Source organism: Paramisgurnus dabryanus, chromosome 5, assembly GCF_030506205.2.
Source record: "Paramisgurnus dabryanus chromosome 5, PD_genome_1.1, whole genome shotgun sequence".
Lineage (NCBI taxonomy): Eukaryota > Metazoa > Chordata > Actinopteri > Cypriniformes > Cobitidae > Paramisgurnus > Paramisgurnus dabryanus.
In genome coordinates, this window is record NC_133341.1 from 37,286,735 (window position 1) to 37,311,560 (window position 24,826).

General features: G+C 41.7%; 1 protein-coding gene across 1 annotated transcript; it reads left to right on the top strand.

Annotated features, from left to right (window-relative positions):
• sapcd2 (suppressor APC domain containing 2) lies at nt 1-12,989 on the top strand. Its single transcript, XM_065283988.1, has 6 exons — nt 1-719; nt 1,544-1,671; nt 5,138-5,281; nt 9,411-9,512; nt 10,640-10,750; nt 11,029-12,989. Exons 1-6 carry the CDS (start codon nt 92-94, stop codon nt 11,155-11,157), a joined length of 1,242 nt encoding a protein of 413 aa, XP_065140060.1. The 5' UTR covers nt 1-91; the 3' UTR covers nt 11,158-12,989.
• Nucleotides 12,990-24,826: the final 11,837 nt, after the last annotated feature.

The following is a 24,826-nucleotide window of genomic DNA, read 5'->3' on the forward strand; positions in this document are numbered from 1 at the left end:
AACTGCAGGCAAATCACAGTCACACAGACTGCATGCAGGACGAGCATAACATGACGGTTTTGCAAACTATAATTACTAAACTGTACAATAAATGGATTTAATAGAAGAAGTAGATTCCAATGGCAAAAGAAACGGATTGGTAAATACTTTAAAAACTGAAGTGCGAAAGGATTTTCCCGTTTATAAAGCGCCGATCATGCAGCCGGAGACGCAGTTCAGCACAGACGGTCTGCCGAAAGCTTTTCTTCACAGTTTACGAACTTTATTTGATATCCTTGATGATGGGAGACGCGGTTACGTTCATGTGTCTGAGATTGAGAGTCGGTGGCGAGGCGCGGAGACGCGGGATTTACCGGCCGGTGTTCTGGAGAGTTTACGGCGGGTCGCACCGCATCACGGTTGCCTGACTTTTGATCGTTTCGTGGCGGGACTCAGAAACTCTATGCTCAATCCGGAGAATAACAGCCCAGCGCCCGCCTCGACCCACCAGCAGCGACCCAAACCTCCAAACAACCCGTCTGAGGGTAAAGTCCGGCCGCTTGGGCCGAGTAATGGAGTAAACACACAGCACAGCCGGCAGATGTGTCGGGACCGACATCACGGGCTCTCAGGCGCAGGGTTGGAGTGTTTATATCGCTCAGAGTTGAATCGCATTGGTAAAAAAGCGCATCACTCCAGTCGGACCCGAGCCAATGAATCTCCTCGTGTCCAGAAAACAAGTGAGTGATTCTTTTATTTCACTGTGTGCCTTTCCTAATGTTTGTGTTACATATGTGTTCGGTTTCACTTTATCATATTTCTATGCATTTGTCAGGGACTTTCTTACATCGCATTTCAATCTATGCATTTTCTCTGTATGTGTTCACTGGTGGAGAATTATTAATGCTCTATTAATGTAATGCCATACTAACTGAACTACACACAAACACAGTTTCCTGTAGCTGTCCATCCAGACATAAATCCACAGACACAAGCAGCTCAGAAGTAAAGAGGGGAACATACAAGTGGTGCACAAAACAAAAAAGAACAACATTCAGCACTTACATCTGTTGTGGTGGACTGAACACACACACGCACACACACACACACGCACACACACACACACACACACACACACACACACACACACACACACACACTAAAAGTTAGTTCGATTGTTAAGTTCTCCATCCAAAATTTCTTTGTATAGTATTTTTTAAGTTAGGGTTAATTTAGTTCATTAAACTAAAAATGCATCAAAGCCAATGTTTTTACTAATCTCATATATATATATATATATATATATGTGTATATGTAGATGAGTGTATATATATATGTATATGTATGTATATGTGTATATATGTGTGTGTGTGTGTGTGTGTGTGTGTATGTATATATATATATATATATATATACCGTGAAATATATTAATATTGAATTATTGTCCAGCCCCATGAAGTGGGATTTATTCTGTTCTTATTTGAAGAAGCTGATTTTGTTTTTTATTTGGTATTTAAAGTGCAGTAGTCATGAATGTCTCATGTTCTTTCTTTTGTCTTGGTAGTTGAGAGCGTTGGTCTGCCTCGATCACAGAGTGAAACTGTAACGGGATTCTTAAAGTCAAAGCAACATGGCAGGAACCAAGACAAGCAGAGACGCCACACACTCACAAACGGAGTGGATTATGGGATGGTAAGGAAATATAGTTTCTATACCAATCTACTTTAAATTTAGTAAATATGAGTATTCAGGCCTCGCAAACTTTCTAAATTACACCTATCCCTTTGGGCAGTTTTTTTTTTGTAGCGAAATGATTGAAAGTAGCCAGAATGAAAAAGACTTTTAATGCAGAATATTGAGACAAATCATCTATCAAAGCACAAATAACACACACTGAAATATCTATAAACTTCAGATTATGAAATATTAACTGAAGTCACAGATTAGAAAATGTCACTCAACGTTGAGGGCATAGCACAGGGTTCGTCAATTAGTTTACACCAAAGATACATTTTGCCAACAATAAAAAGCCTATAAGGCCACTGACCACAATGTTTGCTCTGCTTTTCTTGTTGTTTTGATACTGTTGTTCTTTTAACAAACAATCTGGATTTCCATGCAAGACAACTGTTCCTGCTCATCTCCACACTTGATCTCCTCACCATTTAATAGTGGTTCAATGGGTCACAAAACTTACAGTTTGGATCATAATGTTTTTCCAGTGACAGATTGGATCAATGCTATGCCATGCTAAGTAAACTTCCAGCTTACCTCTGTAATCTCCTCTGTCTCAATCCTGCTAGTTAGCATTTTCATACTATCCACCATGGGCATGGAATAATTTGAATAAAAAGATTTTAATCTAGAAACATGTATATCAATACATTTAAGACCATAAAAAATGTGGTAAAGGAGACAAGTAGTTGTTTTTCTTAAAGAGGTCCTCGTATTTTACATTTTTGTATGATTGAAAGTATGTTTGTTTTTACTATGTTGTGTTTATGTGTGATGGTTACGAGACTTCCTGGTAAAATAAAGGTAAAATAAAAAATAGAAATTTTCTGGTCAGAAAAATAGAGGCTACTCTCGCTTTAAGAGCGAGTTCTGCACAAATTCACACTATAGCCTTTTTTCGTAATTAACCAATCGCTAAGCCTTGCATCTCGAGTGCAAATTACCCAATTGCAGTTAAAGGGGTCATTTCACAAAACTTTTTTAAGATGTTAAATAAGTCTTCAGTGTCCCCAGAGTACGTATGTGAAGTTTTAGCCCAAAATATCATATAGTTAATTAATTATAAGATGCTAAAATTGACACTTTGAAGGTGGGAGCAAAAATGTGCCGTTTTGGGTGTGTCCTTTAAAATGCAAATGAGCTGATCTCTGCACTAAATGGCAGTGTCTTGGTTGGAAAGTTCAGATTAAGGGGCAGTATTGTTATAATAAGATCCCCTTCTGACATCACAAGGGGATCTAAATTTCAATTAGCTATTTTTTCACATTCTTGCAGAGAATGGTTTACCAAAACTAACGGGTTCCCCAGGGGGTGGGCGGAGCCCTTAGCATTTGTCTATTCCGCTTATGCCCAGGGCCGGCCCTGAGTTAAGTAGTGTAGCTCTGAGATTTTATCATTTTAAGCTAATAAAAGAATGGCAAAATCACAACTGTTTAAACACTGCTTATTTAATGTACAGTAAACAAAATGGTCTTGTATCATGATGTGTGTTGTATTGTGGCCCTGTATCGAGATATGTACCGTATCGGGAAATTCTTGGCGATCTCAGCCCTATTGAACACCCATAGGCTGCATACATGCACTAAAGGTTAGGTAAGCTATTATTAGAGTAAAAAGTTATTTTACCCAGTGTGTATGAATGGTCATGTTTCATGTGTTTGTGGTCGAGTATAGTGTGGACGAAGATATTTTTGTAATGTTTACCATAGATGAGGATGGTTTTTCTTTTTAAAATGCACTTTTAAAATGCAAATGCTCTAATGTAAACATGGTCTGAGTCTGTATTTAGTAAGGATTCATCTCTTTTTTTCTACCTGATGCTCCGCCCCACATTTACATTGATCCCCTTCACTGCTTCTCAGGCAGAACTGTTTGTCTGTGTATCTCTGTTGGGCTCGAGTGCCTCTGTCCCCTTTCCTGTTATGATGGTCAGTCAGGTCAAGGTCGGGCACCGAGGACTGGATACTGCCGAATCTCTGGCTCCAGTCGTGTGGGCTGCCTACACAACTGTGTTTATTCCCTTGAGCAGCAGCCTGTTTTCCAGCAGAGCTCTGCACTTCTACCTTTGGGTGAGTGACTGACAGACAGACAGGCGAAATGTTGTATGGATTGTCACATTCTGATAGATTGCATTTGAAGATTATATTTGTAATGGTTGGTTTCTGGTTGAGTCTGACATCAGTGAGTACCTGTGGTTTTGTAGTTTTTGTAACTCTCGTAAAGTTGGAAAAAGATAAGTCTGCATTATTTCTGTCTGTGAATATGTTTGAGATTTACAACATATACAAGATTTTTTTTGATGTTCTTCTTATTTGATTTTATCCAATATGTCACTGATGAGGCAGTAATATTTTGGATGTGATACTATCTGTCTGTCCCTGTATGTCTATACAAAGAGGATTTTCTCTTTCATTGGCCCGTCACACAAACACGCAACAGCTGACAAAGGCATAGCTTCCCATTAGCTTGTGTTTGAGGTGCAAGCTGAAACTGCTGTAAATCATTTTAAATCCTTTTGAAAGATAAAATCTAATTAATCGCAACTGGTGTGCATTTTACAGAAAAATAATTAACACCTGTGGAAACATTTTCAACCAATCAGAATAAAGCATACAACCGGCCTGTGCTATAAACAACCCAAATTAGTACCATCTACTCGTACTATATTTTTGTGAATATGTGCAAAAATGAAAGCTGTTGTAGTTCATCCACCACAGGGTTTAATGTGTTTTGCAGCCATGAGCAGTTATTTTGACAGTACAAAGCAGTGATCCAAGTTAGCATAGCTCTTCTGTCTGATTGAACCACTGTGGCTTTTCTCTTTTCACCTCTTTTATCTACAAGCATTTACGTGCACTGGACTGCTGTGGTTTTTGGTTCCATTCTGAATAACTATAGAGACTGTTGTGTGTGCTAGTCCCACCAGATCAGCAGTTACACAAATACCCAGTGGCTTTACTGCTGAGAAGCTGCCCACAGTTGCTTATCTTGATGAAATTATGCTTTTTAACAATAACCAAATATGTAATATTTTGAGTGTTGTTGGTATGTCATGGGTCAAATGAATGTGTTACAGTCAATAATGCAGTGTTTTACTAAACATTTATTATACTGCTGGATGATTTCTGTGTTTAAGGCTTCTGAACATATGATCACAATTTAGAAACAAAATCCAGTATGTACTAAAATGCTGTCTGTGTGCATTAGGGTGTGATGTGTGCTGCTGCTCTCTATAATGTCGTCTAATGAAAGTCAGTGGTAAATAACATTCAAGCAACTTCATTTGTGAGGCCAATACAGTCTGTGTTTTGACACTGAAAGCCATTTAAATGTTTGCCTCCGTTCACTAATACATTTGGATATTGATTGCATGATTTATCTCAAGATTTATAGTTGTGATGGTGTTTGTTTGTTTTTCTGACAGCTGAAGCAGATGAAGGAGATGGAGCAAGAGAAAGACTCTTTGCTGGCTGGGTTAGATGTGTTGGAACGAGCGAGAGAATGGTACCAGACCCAGATCCACAACATTATGGAGAGCCAGAGACACATTGGACAGAGTCTCTCTACTGTACGTCCACTGGCACATCATTTTGTTATTGCTATCACACAAATTAATCTTAATGTCCGAAATTTAACTAGAAAAACTGTTTGATCTGTTTCCTATTATCCAAGGGTAGGTTGAACTAGTAATAAATTTAAATGGGTTTAATGAGTTTGTAGGTGGTGTTAGACATCTTTGTCTGTAATAAAAACCTCAAGACATAGGTCCCTATCTTGCACCCAGCGCAATTGACTTTGTCAGTGACGCATGTATCATTCGTATTTTGCACCGGCGCACAGCTGGTTTTTCCCTCCACAAACGCACGTCGGCAAACTAGGGAATGAACTTGCGCTCCTTGGGCGGTTCAGCGCAAAAAAAGAGGCGTGTTCCGGCGCAAACCATCCCTGATGCTATTTTGCAGTTTCATAAAACAATTGCGCCACTGACCAGAAAAAAAAAGTTTAAAGTCAGTGGCGCGTTGCGCGTGGTTCATTATGCTATTTTAAGGGCGCATGCTTGACCATAATGTAGAGCGTGCACAACGCGCATACACTTTGCATCTAATCTACACAGATGCAACAGTTATTTTTGCAAATCATAAATTGTTACACAAAAAATAGTAATACACGAGATAAGGGGAATCATAGTGGTGAGCATTGTGGTGATAGTTTTTATTTATTGTGTGGCTGCGTTAAAAAATTCTCATGCAAATAACGATTAAAATATTTTCACAAGTTTGTTGTGTGGCTGTATTACGTTTATTTTATGTAAATAATAATTTAAATGTTTTCATAAGAAACCTTAATGTATATGAACTTGATTTGTTAGTGTACTTTGGGGTTGGACCTTGCGTTTCTTGGGTCCGATTTCAAAGCCCCCAAACCCTTTCAGCGGTGAGGGTGGACGCAGCAATGTCCTCTGCTGGCGTCAGGTCCTGAGGCAGATCCACCTCCCGTTACACGGCGTGCCCGATTTATGCTGGCAAGCTTGGGATTCCCTCGTACAAGGACGTCCGTCTCCTCGGCTGTGAACCGCTCCTGGCGTGCGCCTGGTAAATCCGTCATAATAATAGCAACCCGCCATGTAACTTGCGCCCTTGCGTTTAAAGGGAATGTTGGATAGCGTTCTGATTGGTTTATTTGACGTTACGTCCAAACCACACCTATGAATAATGAACCTACTTCAGACCAACCCCTTATTGATTTGCGCCCGGCGCAAGAGTTATTTCTCACGCCGGGAAAATAGCAACAGCGCCCAAGATCCGCCCACAAACTCACTTGCGCGTTGCGCTTCGCACTTGCGTTTCAGATCGTTAAAATAGGGCCCATAGAATGTGATCCAAATATATATAAGTCATGATACAGTATTTCTAGTGTAGTGCGGCACTGTTGATTATAAAAGTGACCAATCATACATAAAGGATCACATGACTATGTTTTCATTTTATTTTTTCTATTAAGGTCAACTTAAAAGACTCATATTAGTAATATATGACTGTTTTTTGTTGAAATATAATTTTTTGCTGTTGCTTACCCTTTAGGACATCAGTTCAAAGGCCTTTTGTTTTGATTAGTTACAGGAATAGTTTACCCAAAAATAAAAAATCTTTATTAATTTTTTCACCCTCATACCATCCCAGATGTACGACTTCCACGAACATAAACCAACACAAAAACAAAGTTGATTTGTGTTCAACTCAAGAAAGGAAGTTTAAGGGTGGATACATATCTGAGTGAATTTTCATATTTAAGTGAACTACTTTTTTATCACTGTTAGGTATACAGGAAATAAGCATCAACTGACCCTAACTCCAGTATATCCAGAGACTGATCCTTAATTAGCTCTACAACCACAGACAGCGCACATGCGTACAGACAAATAAGATTCAGGGAAGCACAATTTAACACAATAAAACTGTCATTATTGAACTGCAAAAGGCTTTTGTTTTATAAACACACACACATATACATAGATATGAGGAGCTCAGAGGCAAAAGCCTCCGACTGAGTGCTTTAAAACATATTATACGTTCATCAAATATTTAGTTTGAATCCCCATAATACCGAACTCATATCATTCAGAAATACTGTTTTATACTGTTCCATTAAGAGTCTGATAAAAGATGGTCATTTACAAGAAAACATGTCAGACACAATTGAAGGATTTTGCATCTATTAAATTTTTTCAATTCAATTTTATTACTATAGAGCTTTTCACAATTGTTAAATTGTAAATTAATAGATGCAGGAAAAAACACAGTAAAATCTTAAAACATAAACAGCAGAATACAGCAGTTAATATTAACCATACTATCGAGCATAGTAAAAATGCAACCTATGTAAGAGGATGCTAAGTTAAGCCAATGTCAGCAGACTCCCCAGGGGTTGAAAAAAACCTTTCCAGGAGAAAAACCCTGTGGGAAAAGTCCTAGGAGGGGGAAAAAACCTTGGGAGAGAGCCAAACATAGCTGATTCTATAGAGGATATATTATATAATAGGTAAAACATATATGTATGTATACACGGATAAGTAGAATAGGCAGCCAGTGGTCGTGGTCTAACATCAGCAGGTCATCACTTTGTAGGGAGGCCAGTAGATCAGTGGCGTGATGACCTCCCAAGGCAGCCAGAGCTGGATCTGTTAGTCCCATTGTCCTCAGGAATGAGGACAAGATAGGAAAAGAGAAACAAAATCAATTAGCGTAGTGGCCGTTCACATGTAATGCAAGTGTCATTCAGTATTGTGGTTTAATATCTACTCGGTTCCAGACAGGCTAACCACAGCGGCATAAATATATTACCCAGATGAGTTTGCTAATCCTTTTTTCCAGACATGCTAACTATTGCAGGATGAGTAAATTTACTAGACAAATTATGTGAATTCTTTGTTAAAGAGAAATGTCTTTAGTTTAGACTTAAATTGATCGACTGTGTCGGATTCTCAACGTTTTTTGGCAAATCATTCCACAATACAGCGGGGCTAAGGAGTAAAAGGATTTACCACATTTAGATAATTTTGATAATTAAGTTACCAGAATTTTGCAACCCGATTGTACGTGACTGATTGTATTCTGATAGTAATTCTCTAACATACAAAGGTGTAAGGCCATTTAAGGCTTTATAGGTGATTACTAATATTTTAAAATCTATGCAATATTTAACCAGTAACCAGTGTAAAGATGACAAAATTGGGCTTATGTGGTCATACTTCTTAAATCGAGTGAGCACTCTTGCGGCTGCGTTTTGAACCAGCCGAAACTTATTTACCTGATTTGTGTGACATCACCCGAGTAACGAGTTGCAATAATCTATTCGTGAGGTCATAAAAGCATGGATAAGCCTTTCTGCATCTGATGCAGACAGCATATGACATAATTTTTTTAGATATTTCTAAGATGGAAGAATGTTGTGCAGCAGATGTTGGAGATATGACTATTGAAAGCTAGATTGCTGTCGAACATCACTCCTAGGTTCTTGACTGTGGAAGACGGCACCACAGTGCAGCCATCTATGGCTTGTAATCGGACATATTTAGTTTGGAGCGATTTGGTTCAATAATAATAATCTGTCTTATTGGAGTTTAGTATAAGGAAGTTATTTGCCGTCCAGTCACTAATATCGCTAATACAGTCTGTTAGCTTAGAAAACTGGTGGGTTTCGCTAGGATATGAGGAAATGTAATGCTGGGTATCAACCGCATAGCAGTGAAAACATGTTGTTTTTCCTAATAATGTCTCCTAGAGCTAACATGTATAACGAGAATAGGATATGGCCTAGGACTGATCCCTGCGGTATGCCATATTTAACCGGGGCATCTAGTAAAATAAGAATAGAGATTTCACCACGATCGGATGTTAATAAAAGGTCATTTGTGACTCTAAGCAGTACGGTCTCTTTGCTATGGTGGATCTTAAATCCTGATTGTCATTTTTCATACGTATTATTATCCACTAAGAACGCGTATATCTTGGTTGCCACTACTTTTCTTAACATTTTAGAAAGAAAAGGAAGATTTGAGATTGGTCTAAAATTATTAACATCTCCCTGGTCGAGGTGCGTTTTTTTTTATTAGCAGTCAAATAACTGCCAGTTTGAAAGGTGTTTTGTTTTACATCTATTAACATGTTTGTTTGTTTTGTGCCGTGTTCTGTCATCAGGCATCTTTGAATGGATCTTCTCAGAGTCGGTTAAACATTCTTCTTCCTAAACTTCAAGACGTCACTCGCTGCCTCAGTGATTTAATTTCATTTTCAGCAACGGTTGGTATAAACCAATAAAAAGATCCGTAAAGATTAGGGATGCACCGAATCCAGGATTCGGATTCGGCCAAATACTGGGCTTTTTGACGGGGTTCGGATTCGGCCGAATCCTAGATTTTTTTTTCCACCGAACCGAACCCTAGGCTTGCGCTACGCAGGTCGACGTCACGCGGCCGTAGATTACACACATCGGGTGCTGACGTGGAGATGAGCTTTTTCTTTCGGTGAGCCTTAGGGGCTGGACACACCAAAACTTTTAAACACGGCTGAAAACGCCTTGAGGACGCCAAATTCCAGCTGTTTTTCAGCCGAGCGCTTGGTAGCTGTGATGCTTCAGCTGTGAGCCGGTTGGTTGCTGTGGTAATCTCCCACCCCTCCTCCACTGTAATTGGACGGCCGTGTGAAACCTGACATTGACGAGCGGAGCTTCTCACTCAAAGTTAAATATAGTTTTCAGCGCGGAGCTGCTTGCTTATTGTAAAAACGAGCGTGTCGCAACGCATCGCTTTCATTATGCATAGGCTTATAGTATTTGTCAAAATGGTTTTTCCAACTTGTCATCCTGGCATAATGTACAGTTAAAATTAAATAAAATGAAAAATACACTATTGTGGACGTTGTTTAATTCATTAATGTGTTTTACTGTGTTAATGGAATAAGGATGCGAGTAGGATTCGGTATTCGGTTTCGGATTTGGCCGAATCTTAAACGGTGGATTCGGGATTCGGCCGAACCTAAAAAATCTGGATTCGGTGCATCCCTAGTAAAGATACCTGATAGTAATTAAGCTTTCTTTTATATGATTATTTCTAATTGAGATTAATTCAGTTTAGATTTAATTCTATAGCACATTGTTGCAAAGCTGTAGCTCAATTGCATTAGCAAAAGGTAATGGGTTTGTTTCACAGGGAACACAGATAATGATTAAAAGCACTATAAATCACTTTGGATAAACGTGTCAGTTAAATGCATAGATGTAAATGCTAGGTTTTCATTTTATATGAAAGATGAACATTTCTAGAAGTTTTCTCCCATTTGTACAAAACTAAGAATAGCCATAAATGAGCAACAATATTTTATTGATAATCAGTAAAAAGACATGTTTGTGTTTCTCTGTTTTTATCTAGACGTCCCCTTCTGGGACCTCAACGTCCACTAGCGTTGCTCCTTCAGCCCCCATTCCAGCACCTCCTCAAGCAATCCACGTCCTGAAGGAGCATAACCGCCTCCTTACACAGGTCACATGTTCTTCATCATGAGATAGCTTTTTAAGATTTATTTAAATATTGGTGTCAAGTCTAAAAAATTTATTGAAATCCACATTAATTTATTTTGAATGGATTGTTCACTTTTATTTTTATGTTAGCTATTGCATTAAGCCTTCTTGTAAAGTGTTAACAGAATTAATCAATATTTAACTATCTGACATGAAAGAAATGCGACATATTAAGCAATTACATTTTTTAAATGTGAGAAGGTTTTTTATCAGCTCCTTGTCAAATTTTCTTACCTGCAGGAAGTAAGTGAGAAGAGCGATCGCATTGCACAGCTGGAGCAGGAGAAATCTGCTCTCATCAAACAGTTGTTTGAGGCTCGTGCTCGCAATGTTCACGATAGCAGCGCACTCGACTCCACCTTCATCTGACATCACAAACGCACATCTCTATTTCACACCTGAAGAACATCTGGAGGCACTTTCAGTAAAAACTCTTTCAGTGGGAGGATCCAGTGTTTTTTTCTGAATGGATCTGAATGAATGATCACTCCAACACATTAATGTTGTGTTATGTTATTGAGCCGAGGCCTTAAAGTGTATTAACTTTTCTATCTTGTAAAATAAGATTTCTTAAGTGTTTTCCAGTAATATTTTGTTTTCCAGTAACATCTGCACGTGATATTTCTGGTTATTCTGAATGTTGTGTATGCTTTTATTTCCACTGATATATTGGATATTTGTCTCTTAGTTTCAGTGGCTTTCAAGCTTGCGTGCCACCCTGGGCGAACCCCCTATTCAGCGCCCCAATCCCATCACCAGTTAATAATTAATTCATTTGTACCAACAAGCACCTCTAAACAAAAGCTCACAAAATTAAATGTTTCAATGTATTCTAAATGCTAAAACCCCTAAACCCTGTCTGTCTTACATTTTTTGTGTTAGGGTTATCACTTACACCTAGCGTTGCCACCCGTCCTGGTTTTTCCAGGATTGTTCTCTTTTTTGAGTCACTGTCCCGGAAAATGTATATTCTTTCCCAGAACACGAATTGTCCCAGTTTTTTGTGAAAATGAACTTTTAAAGCAGAATTTCCTGGTTTCAAATTAAAGCGTTTCCTTCCACTGTTTCTGTGTTCATCCAATCCTGTGTCTGTAACCGGGTAAAATAGAACAGGTAACACAGTGGATTGGCCAGGCGTTTACTTTTATTTGATTGGAAGCTCAACTTATCGCCTAGCAACTACCTATGCTGTCGGTTGGTCGCACGCGTCGCATCCACAGATTCCACACACACATCCTGGATGAAATAGTTTGAGTTAAGTTGCTAGTCAGCTTTTAAAACGATCAGTGGGTTGGTCAAAGCTGAACTTCAAGTTAGATTAAACTTTAAATTATCATGCTTGGAGTTTAAAGCATTTATTGAGGGACAGCCAAGACTTCTGCAGGCAGCAAAAAGGGATGAGAAATACACATGGAAAAAGAGGTGAGAAATGTCAGTTTTAGGTTGCCCAAATTTACTAAGTTAACAAAAACAAAAAGTTGTTTATAATCTATTATAATACATGTAATCATGTTTTAATTGCTAAAGAATATATCCTATATTTGTACAAATGATTATATTTTATAATAGAATATAATTATGCAGTATATGTTTACACAATATTTATACAAAAATGTATTTAATGTATGTATTTAAAGGCGGAGTCCACGAAGTTTGAAAAACGCTTTGGAAAAGGGGTCGGGCCGACAACCAAAACACACTTATAGCCAATCAGCAGTAAGGAGCGTGTCTACTAACCGGCATACTTGCCGGATTGCGTATGTGTGGGGCAGGTTTAGCAACAGAAGGTCCAGATTCTATTGGGGTAGGGGCGTGTTTGTTTATGTGATTTCAAATATCAACATTGGCTTTCAAACATCATGGACTTCGCCTTTAATGTAGAAAGGAGTCCAGAGTGAGTGCATCTACTTCAGGGAAAGCATCTACGTCAGGACAAATATAGGTTAGAGAGGGAATAGAGTCCTACAACTGTTAACATAGTATATTTGCAAATATTAGTTGACCCCCCCTCCAAAAAACAAAACAAAAATACATTTCATCTGAGTGTCCCGGTTTTTCACAAATCAAAGATGGCAACCCTACTTACATCTGCCCAGGATTTATTATGATAGCAGGGCCACAGAGGTGTTCTTGTTAAGAGCCTGTAGATGTGCATTAAATACAGTCTAACATAATACTAATAAAGACAATTGTGGTTTTTGGTTGAATTATCTCTTTATCCAAATGCATATGTCAGCATGCACAATGTATCATACTTAGAAAGTTAATCATATCAACAATGTAATCCGTTAAATACATCCAGATTAGAATAGTGCGGTTGTGATTTTTTTAGTAGGCTAAGCAACATAAAGTTAAAGATTTTAAATTTCATAATATACATATAATATTTATTAGGAGTAAAATAACTACATCTTTTGCACGTTTCTTCCCTTCCTTTTTCTAACCTGTGCACCGGATTGCTTAGGCTAGACCTTTTCTGGTCCATCATATTTTACTTTTATAATCTTAGGTGTGCATTATTTTCAAATAATTCAATGTCCCGTCGTCAATTATTCCTTGCTTATTTGTTAAGTTAAATGATTCCTTTGTGATCATAGACATTTAAATATTTGATTCAATATTATTCTTAATTCACAAATTCTCCGTTTATTATTAATCTTACCTGATCTACCTTAATTCCCAAATGATTATTATTAATGGAATAAGAGAAGCTGTTGGCGTGTAGCTAGGTAGAATGCAAATGTTCACGATGAACACATTTACAGTACAGTTTACATGTAACCTGAACATAGCAGGCTGATAAAAATGTTTGTTTACATGTATGTCACAGGGTGACTTAGGGCGGAACCAAAAATAGAGAGGAGAGGTTCCGCCCGGAGCAAATTTATCAAACCCCCGTTTACTTCCTGGGTTTCCATGGCAGCGAAATTAGGCCAGATTCATCACAGGTGTGCAAAGGAGGCAGCGATTATTGACTGGGCGGGGGATATGATTAATGCAGACTTAAAAGACGGGCTGAAGAAGCAGAAGGCGCGCGATTTCGGGAGAGTGAACTTCCGCCTTGGGCGAGACCGTAAACACGAGCCTCCGAAGAGCTCGCTGGCTCCGCTGATGCGGCAACCGCTAGGAAGCGGGCGGAAAGAGTGCGGGGCTGGTCCGGGCGGAAGGACGGCGTGGTCGTGTGAAGGAGTTCAGCTGAAGCTGGCGTGGCTGTATGGGACGTAGTAAACCTTAATGGTTGGAAGACGATCGGAGAATACTGGGAACTGAAACAAAACAAAAGGAGAAGTGGAGTTAGCGTGAGTGTTTTCCATATACTGAAGATATTGTGACATAAGTGAATTTGCTGTGCAATCCTGTTGGGGGAAGAAACGCCCCATTCTGTGTGGCTAGAGTTGATCGCCTGTGTGGAACAAGGAGGATAACATTAGAAGGAAGCTTACAGCGATTGTGAGTATAAAACTAAGTTTGAAGACACACTTTGCACTAACCTGTTTCGTAGTGAATAACTCTGGAAAAGGGAAGAGGACGGCCCTACCCCTAAAATAGTGTGGTGGGGGAGCTGAAGGAGGATCAACTGGGGCTATCACAGCGACGTAAAAATGGACTGGGCCGTGCCAAACATCGCCAAACAGAACCCGGTGAAGTGGAGGAAGACGGGCGTCCTAAGTGTTCACTTGGAGTGCAGTGGGTGAATTTGTGTTGTTGTGGAAATTTCACTTTGACGTGGTGCTGTGTACTGCTGTGTGTGTACTGTCAGAAAACCCCCGCCTTCGCTCACCTCGCCGTAAGAGAACGAAGAGGCTGCCGGTCCCAGTTACTATTATCTGGCATATGTTGTGAGTACGCTCTGGACATATAGTATTATTGTGGTGTTTGTAGCAGTCGTTTCTGTGCATCCGGGTTTATTTTAAGAGTGGTGGTGAAGAGTTGGACCCCTAGAGGCTGCGTGAGTACAACTAAGAATGAATGCTGCTTGTACATTCTTCTATAACACTTACTGTTGCAGAGAGAGGTGTAGTAGATCCCGTCTGTCCCGTGTTCTACCGCCTAGCAAATGGCGAGGAGAGGGCAGCACTCGGCTTGGTGAGACAGCGTGGCATTTTCCCCTCTGCAACCGCAGCGATCATTGAGAGGGCTTGTCCCCAACGTGACATCACTACAGTCTCGAATCATCTAGCAAATAGAGAGAGTCCGGTTACCGTAAGTCCACCACTTTTCCAGATCAAAATCATCCATCTGTGAAAGCTGACTGCCATCTGTTCAAGAGTGTCGCTGTGGAGTGCGAAAGAGAACGAACACAAGGAGAATCCTGTCTGTGCCGTACTTATTGTACGTTGTCCCAAAGTAGGATAGGTGAGGACCAATCAGCGTTTGAATAATTGTATCTGTGTGTCCCAGCCTGCAGCCTGTGGAGAGAGAAAGAGAATGAACACGAGGAGAACCTTGTTTGTGCCGTACTTGCTGTACGTTGTCCCAAGTGGAGAGCCCGCAGCCTGTGGAGAGAGAAAGCGAACGAATACGAGGAGAACCCTGTCTGTGCCGTACTTGCTGTACGTTGTCCCAAGTGGAGAGCCCGCAGCCGGTGGAGAGAGAAGGAGAACGAACACGAGGAGAACCCTGTCTGTGCCGTACTTACTGTATGTTGTCCCAAGTGGAGAGCCCGCAGCCTGTGGAGAGAGAAAGCGAACGAACACGAGGATGATGTCCTTTTAACTATTTAATTTTCCCCCTAAGAGATTTTAATATTTAATAAAAGTTGTCAAATTTTAATACTGTGTCGGTCTGGTCATTGGGGTGTTTTGGGACCTCCTTGGGGTGGAACTAGGAGGAGCGTGACCCGCGACGGGCGGTCCGCTTCTCCGACCTGTGACATGTACATTCTATATAATCTGAACTAAACGTCTGCACAGAGCCAGCCCAATACACATTCAAAACTATCCCAAAAGCATCCTAATGACTATTCACAGCTCAAATAATGATTACTAATAAATACAATCCTTTGATATTTAACATGCAAAAAAATAAACAAATCGTGGAAACAGTTGATGGGCCTTATTTTAACAATCTAAGCGCATTATCTAAAGCGCACGGTCGAAAAGTGTTGAAAATCTACTTTTTCTAATTACGATTGTAAAAATGGTTTGTGTGCCAAGCATAGTCTAAAAGCGTTGTTTCTATTCATGTAATTAGTAATGTGTGTTTTGGGCATAACGTGTTATAAATCAATGAGAGTCTCCGCTCTCATCACCTAAAAAAGCCAGTTGTGCTCACTCTGTGCTGATTCCTCATTTAGATGGTGGAATATGTAAGCTGAAAACTAAAAGGAGGAAGAAGACCCTCAGTTTAACATTTACATTTAGTCATTTAGCACAATGTTTCTTAACTCCGTTCCTGGAGGCCCAATGCTCTGCACATTTTGCATGTCTCTTTTATCTGACAGACTCAGTTCAGTTCATAGAGATCTCTTCTAATGAGCTGATGATTTGTGTTAAATAAGGGAGACATACAAAATGTGCAGAGCAGAGGGCCTTCAGGAATAACGTTAAGAACCACTGATTTAGCAGACGCTTTTGTCTGAGGTAAACAATAGAAGCAATTATGGCAACATAAGAACAGCAATACATAAGTGCACTGGAAATGTCTTATCAAGTCCAACACAATATACATAGCTAAGGGTTGGTTAGTAATTTTTTTTAAGAAATTTACAAATAAAGAGAAAGGAAAAACAGAGAAAGATAGTAAGTACTGTATTAGGAAGTGTGGTTATGGTGGAAGTAAAGGGGTTTTTAGCAAAGTCTTAAAGACAACTACAGAGTCGGCAGATCGTGTCACGACCGGCAGATCATTCCACAGTTGTGAAACAGCTCCTGAGAAGGTACGCGCTAGTGTTTTTTTCCCTTTTTGAGATGGCACCACAAGCCATCGTTCGGTGGCAGAGCGCAGTGATCGAGAGGGTACATAAGGCTCTATAAGTAAGCGAAGGTAAGGGGGTGCTGACCCAGTGGTGGTTTTCAAGGAGGGAACAGAGCTTTATATTTGATGTGAGCTGCTATAGGAAGCCAGTGTAACTTGACAAAGAGAGGAATGACGTGCGCCCTCTTTGGTTCATTGAAGACCACTCTTGCCGCTGCGTTCTGAATCATCTGTACGGGTTTGGTTGTGCAGGCTGAAAGCCCAGCCAGTAGCATATTGCAGTAGTCCAGCCCAGAGTCGTATAATAATAGAGTTACGACACTCACATAGACGTCCGTTGTAAGAATGGAATGCGGAAGTAACAGCGTTTCATGTAGTGACCGGTAGTGACGCATAGTTCCAAACGCAGCACTGAAGCCCATTCATTTCAATGGCACCTGCTGGTAAATCGATGAAATTACCGTTTCTCTTTACATTTTCGGACATTTCATTAATATAGTCAACAGTGATATTTTATGAACTCTGCTGTAGGTAATGATTATCGTTAATAATAACTAGTAAAATTTTTAGATTTGAATGAGTTGTGTATAATGTGTGAATAATATAGATTTTATGGTTTAAAATTGTATTACTGGTGGCCATCTACTTTATACTTATCTTTTTTATATATTACGAGTAACACTAGGGGGCAACAGCGACAAGCTAAAGGCCTTATAAGAAAGTCACACTGCTTTGCTGCTATGTGTTTCATTGTGTTTGGTAAGTAATACGAGTGATGTATCCTCGAAAATCATGTATAATTATATTAACATTTAATGTGTACTATAAATACAATTAAATATGAATTTAGTGTGTTTCTGTTATGCTTCACTGTTACAAATAACCGTGTTGGCGATCTTTTTTGTGATTTTAATATAGTAAAAGTGTAGGAATTATGTTTTTAGCAGATTCATAGCCATTTATATAGCCATATTTTGCTACAAAAATAAAAGATAAACTGTGTTGCTGTAGTTGGTATAGATAACCACAGTTATCTTTGGGTCACAATTAACTGTTTATCTTTATTAACTGATTTACTGTATTTCCATCACTCCCTAGTAAAAAAAAACGTTATAAACATAGTAAGTATAGTGATCAATTCCCATTACAAGCTAATATTTACCTAAAATAGCTGAAAACCTATGCAAACAGATTGACAGCCCTGCTTGGTTTGGAACTGTAGAACGTTACATGAATCACGTGACCGAGCGGCGGCGAGATCAAAGCGTTTCGTAACTCTGTTATTATACGACTCTGGTCCAGCCTGGACAGGGCAAGAGCTTGGACTAGGACCTGCGTAGAGGGGCTCATTTAGGAAAGGTCTAATTTTCTTAATATTGTAGTGTCACCGGGTGACTTAGGGCGGAACCGAAAATGGAGAGGAGAGGTTCCGCCCGGACAGAATTTTTAAACGCACCCTTCACTTCCTAGTCTCCCGGGCAACGCAAATTATGCAGAAACGAGCCACAGGTGCAGCACATTAAAGTAGCAGCTCTGATTGGAGGAAGAGATGAGGACAGGCCACATAAATGGAGCTGTAGCAGCACACAAGGGGAGAGTGGTTGTTTCAGGCACGAGGTCCACTACTGCCTAGGGCAGACCCAAATCACACGCTCCGTCCTCGGAGGAGCTGGAGGGCGCCGTTGATCCACAGAGCGCTTAGAGCGAGAGGAGAGAGTACGGCAGCCAAGAGAGGCAAAAGAGGACGGAGCTGTGAGCGAGTTAAAGGAGCACTGCACCCGGCTGGTCCTTGGTGTTATACTGAAGACTTGTTTCGGGCATGAGCGCCTTTTTATTGCCTAGGGCAGACTGAACCACACGCCCCGTCCTTGGAAGAGCCGGAGGGCGCCGTTGATCCACAAGAGCGCTTATAGCGAGAGGAAAGAGTGCGGCAGCCAGGGGAGGCGAAAAGGACGGGGCTGTGAGTTAAAGGAGCACTGCAACGGAGGCTTTTTAGAAACGTTGATCCGAAGTCTTGTTGATTACCTTAGTATACTTACGAAGGCATCTCGAACCTTAAAGGTTGAAAAACACACGGAGTGTTTAATGAATGGAGACCAAGAGAAACCGGGGATTGAAACTGACATTGTTGTGAGTACCAAGTGCAAGTTGTAAATGTCTTGTGTATCGTTCTAACTGTATGTTAGACTCTTCCAGGAGGAAGAAAACGGCCCCGCCCCTATAATAGCGTGGTGGGTGAGCCGAGTGGACGTTTTACCGAAGCAGCCACAACGACGACACCACTAGCTGGGCCGCATTATCTATCGCCAGATCTGCCTGAAGTGAAGCAAAGGAAGATGGGAGTCCTTTTTGTGCACTGAGCGTGGTGGGTGAGTTTTTGTGCTGTGAAAACCTTTAATTTTGACGTGGTGTTGTACATTGCTGTGGGTTGCTGTGGATTGCTGTATGTCTTGTCTGACAGACCCCCGCCTTCACACACTTCGCTAAGGGAAGACCAAGAGGCTGCCGGCCTTAGCTTAATACAACTTTACATATGTTGTGAGCGTGTTTCAGATCCCAGAAAGTAGCACTGTGCCCCGGGACGATCCTTGCCCGCCTAGACATTTGGTGGGTGCGGCGAGCGGAAAAGAAGAGCTGGAGAAGCAGCAGCATTGTGAGTACGATTTGTGACTATTATCATTCAATACGGTCAACTGTGCGAGTCTTATTGTTGCAGAGAGCGAGGTGAAGCGATCTCATCGTCCCGTGGCCTCTACAATGGGGCGCCCCTGTCCAGCGTTCGAACGCCTAACGGCAGCGAGAAAAGGGAAGCGCTCGGCCCAGTGAGACGTTGAGCTATCCCACCCCCCTGCCACCGCACAGCCGTCGAGAGGGTTCGCCCCTGACGCCACGTAGGGACGACTTGCTCCACTAGACACTGTGTCCAAGTTGATACCTGTGAAGGGAAGAACAGAGAGCGTGAATAATCTGAGGAGAGATCGAAGAAACCTGTACTTACGGTACGCTGTGTCCAGCAGAGAGGTGAGAGCCATTCAAAGCCGATTAACTGTGCTTCTGTGTCCAAGTTGATACCTGTGAAGGAAAGATCAGAGAGAGTGAATAATCTGAGGAGAGATCGAAAAAACCTGTACTTACGGTACGCTGTGTCCAGCAGAGAGGTGAGAGCCATTCAAAGCCGATTAACTGTGCTTCTGTGTCCAAGTTGATACCTGTGAAGGAGAGAACAGCAAGAGAGTGAATAACCTGAGGAGAGATCGAAGAAACCTGTACTTACGGTACGCTGTGTCCAGCAGAGAGGTGAGAGCCATTCAAAGCTGATTAACTGTGCTTTGTGCTTAAGTTGTTACCTGTGGAGGAGAAAGAGGAAATACTGAGTGACACGACGAAACATTGTGAGCCTACACTAAGGAGGCCCAGGTACGCAGCCTAAATAAACTCCACCACACTTATTCCCTTTTAATTCTGCCTCCAGGAGGACAAAGGAGCGCGCCACGGATAGCAGAGACCAGGTTGGAGCCTGAGTCCCACGCCTCCCCCCTGGTCCTCAGTGTCCTGGACATTCCGTTGCCCCTTGTTCCCTGTCCGCAGCCCACCTGGAGGGCAGAGACGGATATTAGTTTTAATTCCCCCTTCCCCATTTCCCAAGAACATTTTAACTATTTATTAAATCAATAAAGAATTATTTTTATACTTACCTGTCCTTGTTGTTGTCTGGTCATTGGGTTGGCTTTGGGGACCTCCTCGAGGTGGAAGTTGAAGAGGGGCGTGGCTTTAGCCTATTGACAGCCAGCCCCTCGGTGTGACAGATTTTGGCGTAGTCGGCAGGGTTCCACCTCGAGTTGAGTAACCAAGGTCGCCCAATGACCGACAACGCAGGGTCCGCAGCCCAACCCCGTGCCAGGCCATCCTGTTTTTAAAGAAAGACCCTACACCATTTTTACCCGTCCCTATGAAGAGCCCGTTCTAGGGACTAGAACGGATTGGCGGGGGAGGATGTCACCGGGTGACTTAGGGCGGAACCGAAAATGGAGAGGAGAGGTTCCGCCCGGACAGAATTTTTAAATGCACCCTTCACTTCCTAGTCTCCCGGGCAACGCAAATTATGCAGAAACGAGCCACAGGTGCAGCACATTAAAGTAGCAGCTCTGATTGGAGGAAGAGATGAGGACAGGCCACATAAATGGAGCTGTAGCAGCACACAAGGGGAGAGTTGTTGTTTCAGGCACGAGGTCCACTACTGCCTAGGGCAGACCCAAATCACACGCTCCGTCCTCGGAGGAGCTGGAGGGCGCCGTTGATCCACAGAGCGCTTAGAGTGAGAGGAGAGAGTACGGCAGCCAAGAGAGGCAAAAGAGGACGGAGCTGTGAGCGAGTTAAAGGAGCACTGCACCCGGCTGGTTGTTGGTGTTATAATGAAGAGTTGTTTCGGGCATGAGAGCCTTTTTATTGCCTAGGGCAGACTGAACCACACGCCCCGTCCTTGGAAGAGCCGGAGGGCGCCGTTGATCCACAAGAGCGCTTATAGCGAGAGGAAAGAGTGCGGCAGCCCGGGGAGGCGAAAAGGACGGGGCTGTGAGTTAAAGGAGCACTGCAACGGAGGCTTTTTAGAAACGTTGATCCGAAGTCTTGTTGATTACCTTAGTATACTTACGAAGGCATCCCGAACCTTAAAGGTTGAAAAAAAACACGGAGTGTTTAATGAATGGAGACCAAGAGAAACCGGGGATTGAAACTGACATTGTTGTGAGTACCAAGTGCAAGTTGTAAATGTCTTGTGTATCGTTCTAACTGTATGTTAGACTCTTCCAGGAGGAAGAAAACGGCCCCGCCCCTATAATAGCGTGGTGGGTGAGCCGAGTGGACGTTTTACCGAAGCAGCCACAACGACGACACCACTAGCTGGGCCGCATTATCTATCGCCAGATCTGCCTGAAGTGAAGCAAAGGAAGATGGGAGTCCTTTTTGTGCACTGAGCGTGGTGGGTGAGTTTTTGTGCTGTGAAAACCTTTAATTTTGACGTGGTGTTGTACATTGCTGTGGGTTGCTGTGGATTGCTGTATGTCTTGTCTGACAGACCCCCGCCTTCACACACTTCGCTAAGGGAAGACCAAGAGGCTGCCGGCCTTAGCTTAATACAACTTTACATATGTTGTGAGCGTGTTTCAGATCCCAGAAAGTAGCACTGTGCCCCGGGACGATCCTTGCCCGCCTAGACATTTGGTGGGTGCGGCGAGCGGAAATGAAGAGCTGAAGAAGCAGCAGCATTGTGAGGAAAGGGAAGCGCTCGGCCCAGTGAGACGTTGAGCTATCCCACCCCCCTGCCACCGCACAGCCGTCGAGAGGGTTCGCCCCCGACGCCACGTAGGGACGACTTGCTCCACTAGACACTGTGTCCAAGTTGATACCTGTGAAGGGAAGAACAGAGAGCGTGAATAATCTGAGGAGAGATCGAAGAAACCTGTACTTACGGTACGCTGTGTCCAGCAGAGAGGTGAAAGCCATTCAAAGCCGATTAACTGTGCTTCTGTGTCCAAGTTGATACCTGTGAAGGAAAGATCAGAGAGAGTGAATAATCTGAGGAGAGATCGAAAAAACCTGTACTTACGGTACGCTGTGTCCAGCAGAGAGGTGAGAGCCATTCAAAGCCGATTAACTGTGCTTCTGTGTCCAAGTTGATACCTGTGAAGGAGAGAACAGCGAGAGAGTGAATAACCTGAGGAGAGATCGAAGAAACCTGTACTTACGGTACGCTGTATCCAGCAGAGAGGTGAGAGCCATTCAAAGCTGATTAACTGTGCTTTGTGCTTAAGTTGTTACCTGTGGAGGAGAAAGAGGAAATACTGAGTGACGCGACGAAACATTGTGAGCCCACACTAAGGAGGCCCAGGTACGCAGCCTAAATAAACTCCACCACACTTATTCCCTTTTGATTCTGCCTCCAGGAGGACAAAGGAGCGTGCCACGGATAGCAGAGACCAGGTTGGAGCCTGAGTCCCACGCCTCCCCCCTGGTCCTCAGTGTCCTGGACATTCCGTTGCCCCTTGTTCCCTGTCCGCAGCCCACCTGGAGGGCAGAGACGGATATTAGTTTTAATTCCCCCTTCCCCATTTCCCAAGAACATTTTAACTATTTAGTAAATCAATAAAGAATTATTTTTATACTTACCTGTCCTTGTTGTTGTCTGGTCATTGGGTTGGCTTTGGGGACCTCCTCGAGGTGGAAGTTGAAGAGGGGCGTGGCTTTAGCCTATTGACAGCCAGCCCCTCGGTGTGACAGTAGAGGATGAATCTACAAGAGCGAGTGGTGCTGGCAACATGCTCCGTGAAGCTAAGCCGATCATCAATGACCACTCCCAGGTTTTTGGCCGTCCTGTAAAGCGTGATGGTCGAGGAACCTAACAAATGGAAAGGTTGTGCTGAATCTTTGGTTCAGATGATATGACAAGCAGTTCTGTCTTCGCAAGGTTAAGCTGGAGATGGTGATCCTTCATCCAGAGTGAGATGTCCTTCAGGCATGCCGAGATATGGGCAGAAACCGTGGGATCATCAGGGTGGAACGAAAAGTGGAGTTGAGTGTCGTCCGCATAGCAGTTGTAGGAAATGCTATGTTTTCGAATGAAAGAGCCCAGGGATGTCATGTATATCGAAAGAGCAGTGGTCCATGCACGTTGAAAAACATCACATTTTTAGGCAATATCAATAATTTGATCCAACTTTAACTTTTCACAGTGTATATTATGCAAATGTATATACCATTTAAGTATGCTGTCTTCATAATCTCATAAAACTCTTGGTAATGTGCAAGCACTTGAATAAGTTTCATACGGCATATTATATTGTGTAATATAATATACATTGTATAAAAAACCCTATACTCTTTATATTTCATAATGTTATATTAATTCCTATCTACTGTCTATATACTAACATATATTTACTGTCAATTTGCTGCTTTGAAACAATGCAACAAGAAATTTGTCAAAAGTGCTATAGAAATACATTTGAATTAAAGTAATTCTAACACATTCTTTGTTGTAAAGTGCATGATCCTCCGCCTCTCTGCTGCCCTCTTGTTACTCTTAACTAGGTTAGGAGACCTCTCCAGCTCCCTTAAATAATTTATGAGCAGAGACCTAGGCTGAATCTGAAACCGCATACTGCCATACTATATAGTAGGCAAAAAGCAGGAGGCGAACGAATAGTATGTCCGAAACCTCAGTATACGTAAAAGGGTAGGCGAGAATTAGCGGGATTTTGGACTATTTCTCGCGAGATTCAGAGGCACGTGTACTTAAGTATTGTCCGAAACCGCCTACTTACTGAAAATGTAGTAGGGGAAACAGCACGTGAACAGAGAAGTATGTCCGAATCCTCAGTATCCATAAAATCAGTAGGCGAGAAATCCCCGGATGCCCTACTGAGTCCGCCCAGATTCTGAAGCGTGCATCGGATGGACACTTCTATCCCAGCTTTCCCATGATGCCACGGGAAAGCAAAGCAATTGACCGGAGACCAGCCAATCGTGTGATTTCGATACGTTACACAGGACTCCTCAGCACCCCGACAGACACAGGATATACCACAAAGTGCTCAGCTGATTCATCAAAATAAAGCTGTAGAATTGTCACAGCTGTGTTGAGATGAAAGTAAATTTGTGATGGTTTACATTTGAATAAAGTTTTGTTTCGTATGGGATTCACTTCTATACGTTTTCATTTATTGTGATGGTTTTATTCATTCATTTTTTATTCATGTTTCCTGTTGTTTTAAGTAAATACAAAAGATTGCTTCACTAAAATGTATATAATCATATTGCCTGCATTGTCTAGTTTGTATTCAAGCACAGCTGTCATGTGACAATAGATATTAAATTACAATTTGCTTGTTTTACTTACAGTATTTTTGTCCACTACAAAATTATTTGTAATTTATTTATTTTAGGATAGCCCCTTGAGATGCGTCATCTCTTTTTCAAGGGGGTCCTACAACAAAATAACACATTTCACTCATGTTACAAGATACACACAATAACATACATTTACATTACATACAAACATACTACTTGCTCAACCCCCCTCTTACCCCAGTTGTTCGCAAATGTTTACCATAATAACTTTCACACG

Coding starts and splice junctions, on each gene's coding strand:
- sapcd2 (XM_065283988.1), top strand. CDS start 92: ATGGATTTAATAGAAGAAGTAGATTCCAATGGCAAAAGAAACGGATTG. Junction 1,672..5,137: donor ACGGAGTGGATTATGGGATG/GTAAGGAAATAT, acceptor TTTTTCTGACAG/CTGAAGCAGATGAAGGAGAT. Junction 9,513..10,639: donor TAATTTCATTTTCAGCAACG/GTTGGTATAAAC, acceptor GTTTTTATCTAG/ACGTCCCCTTCTGGGACCTC.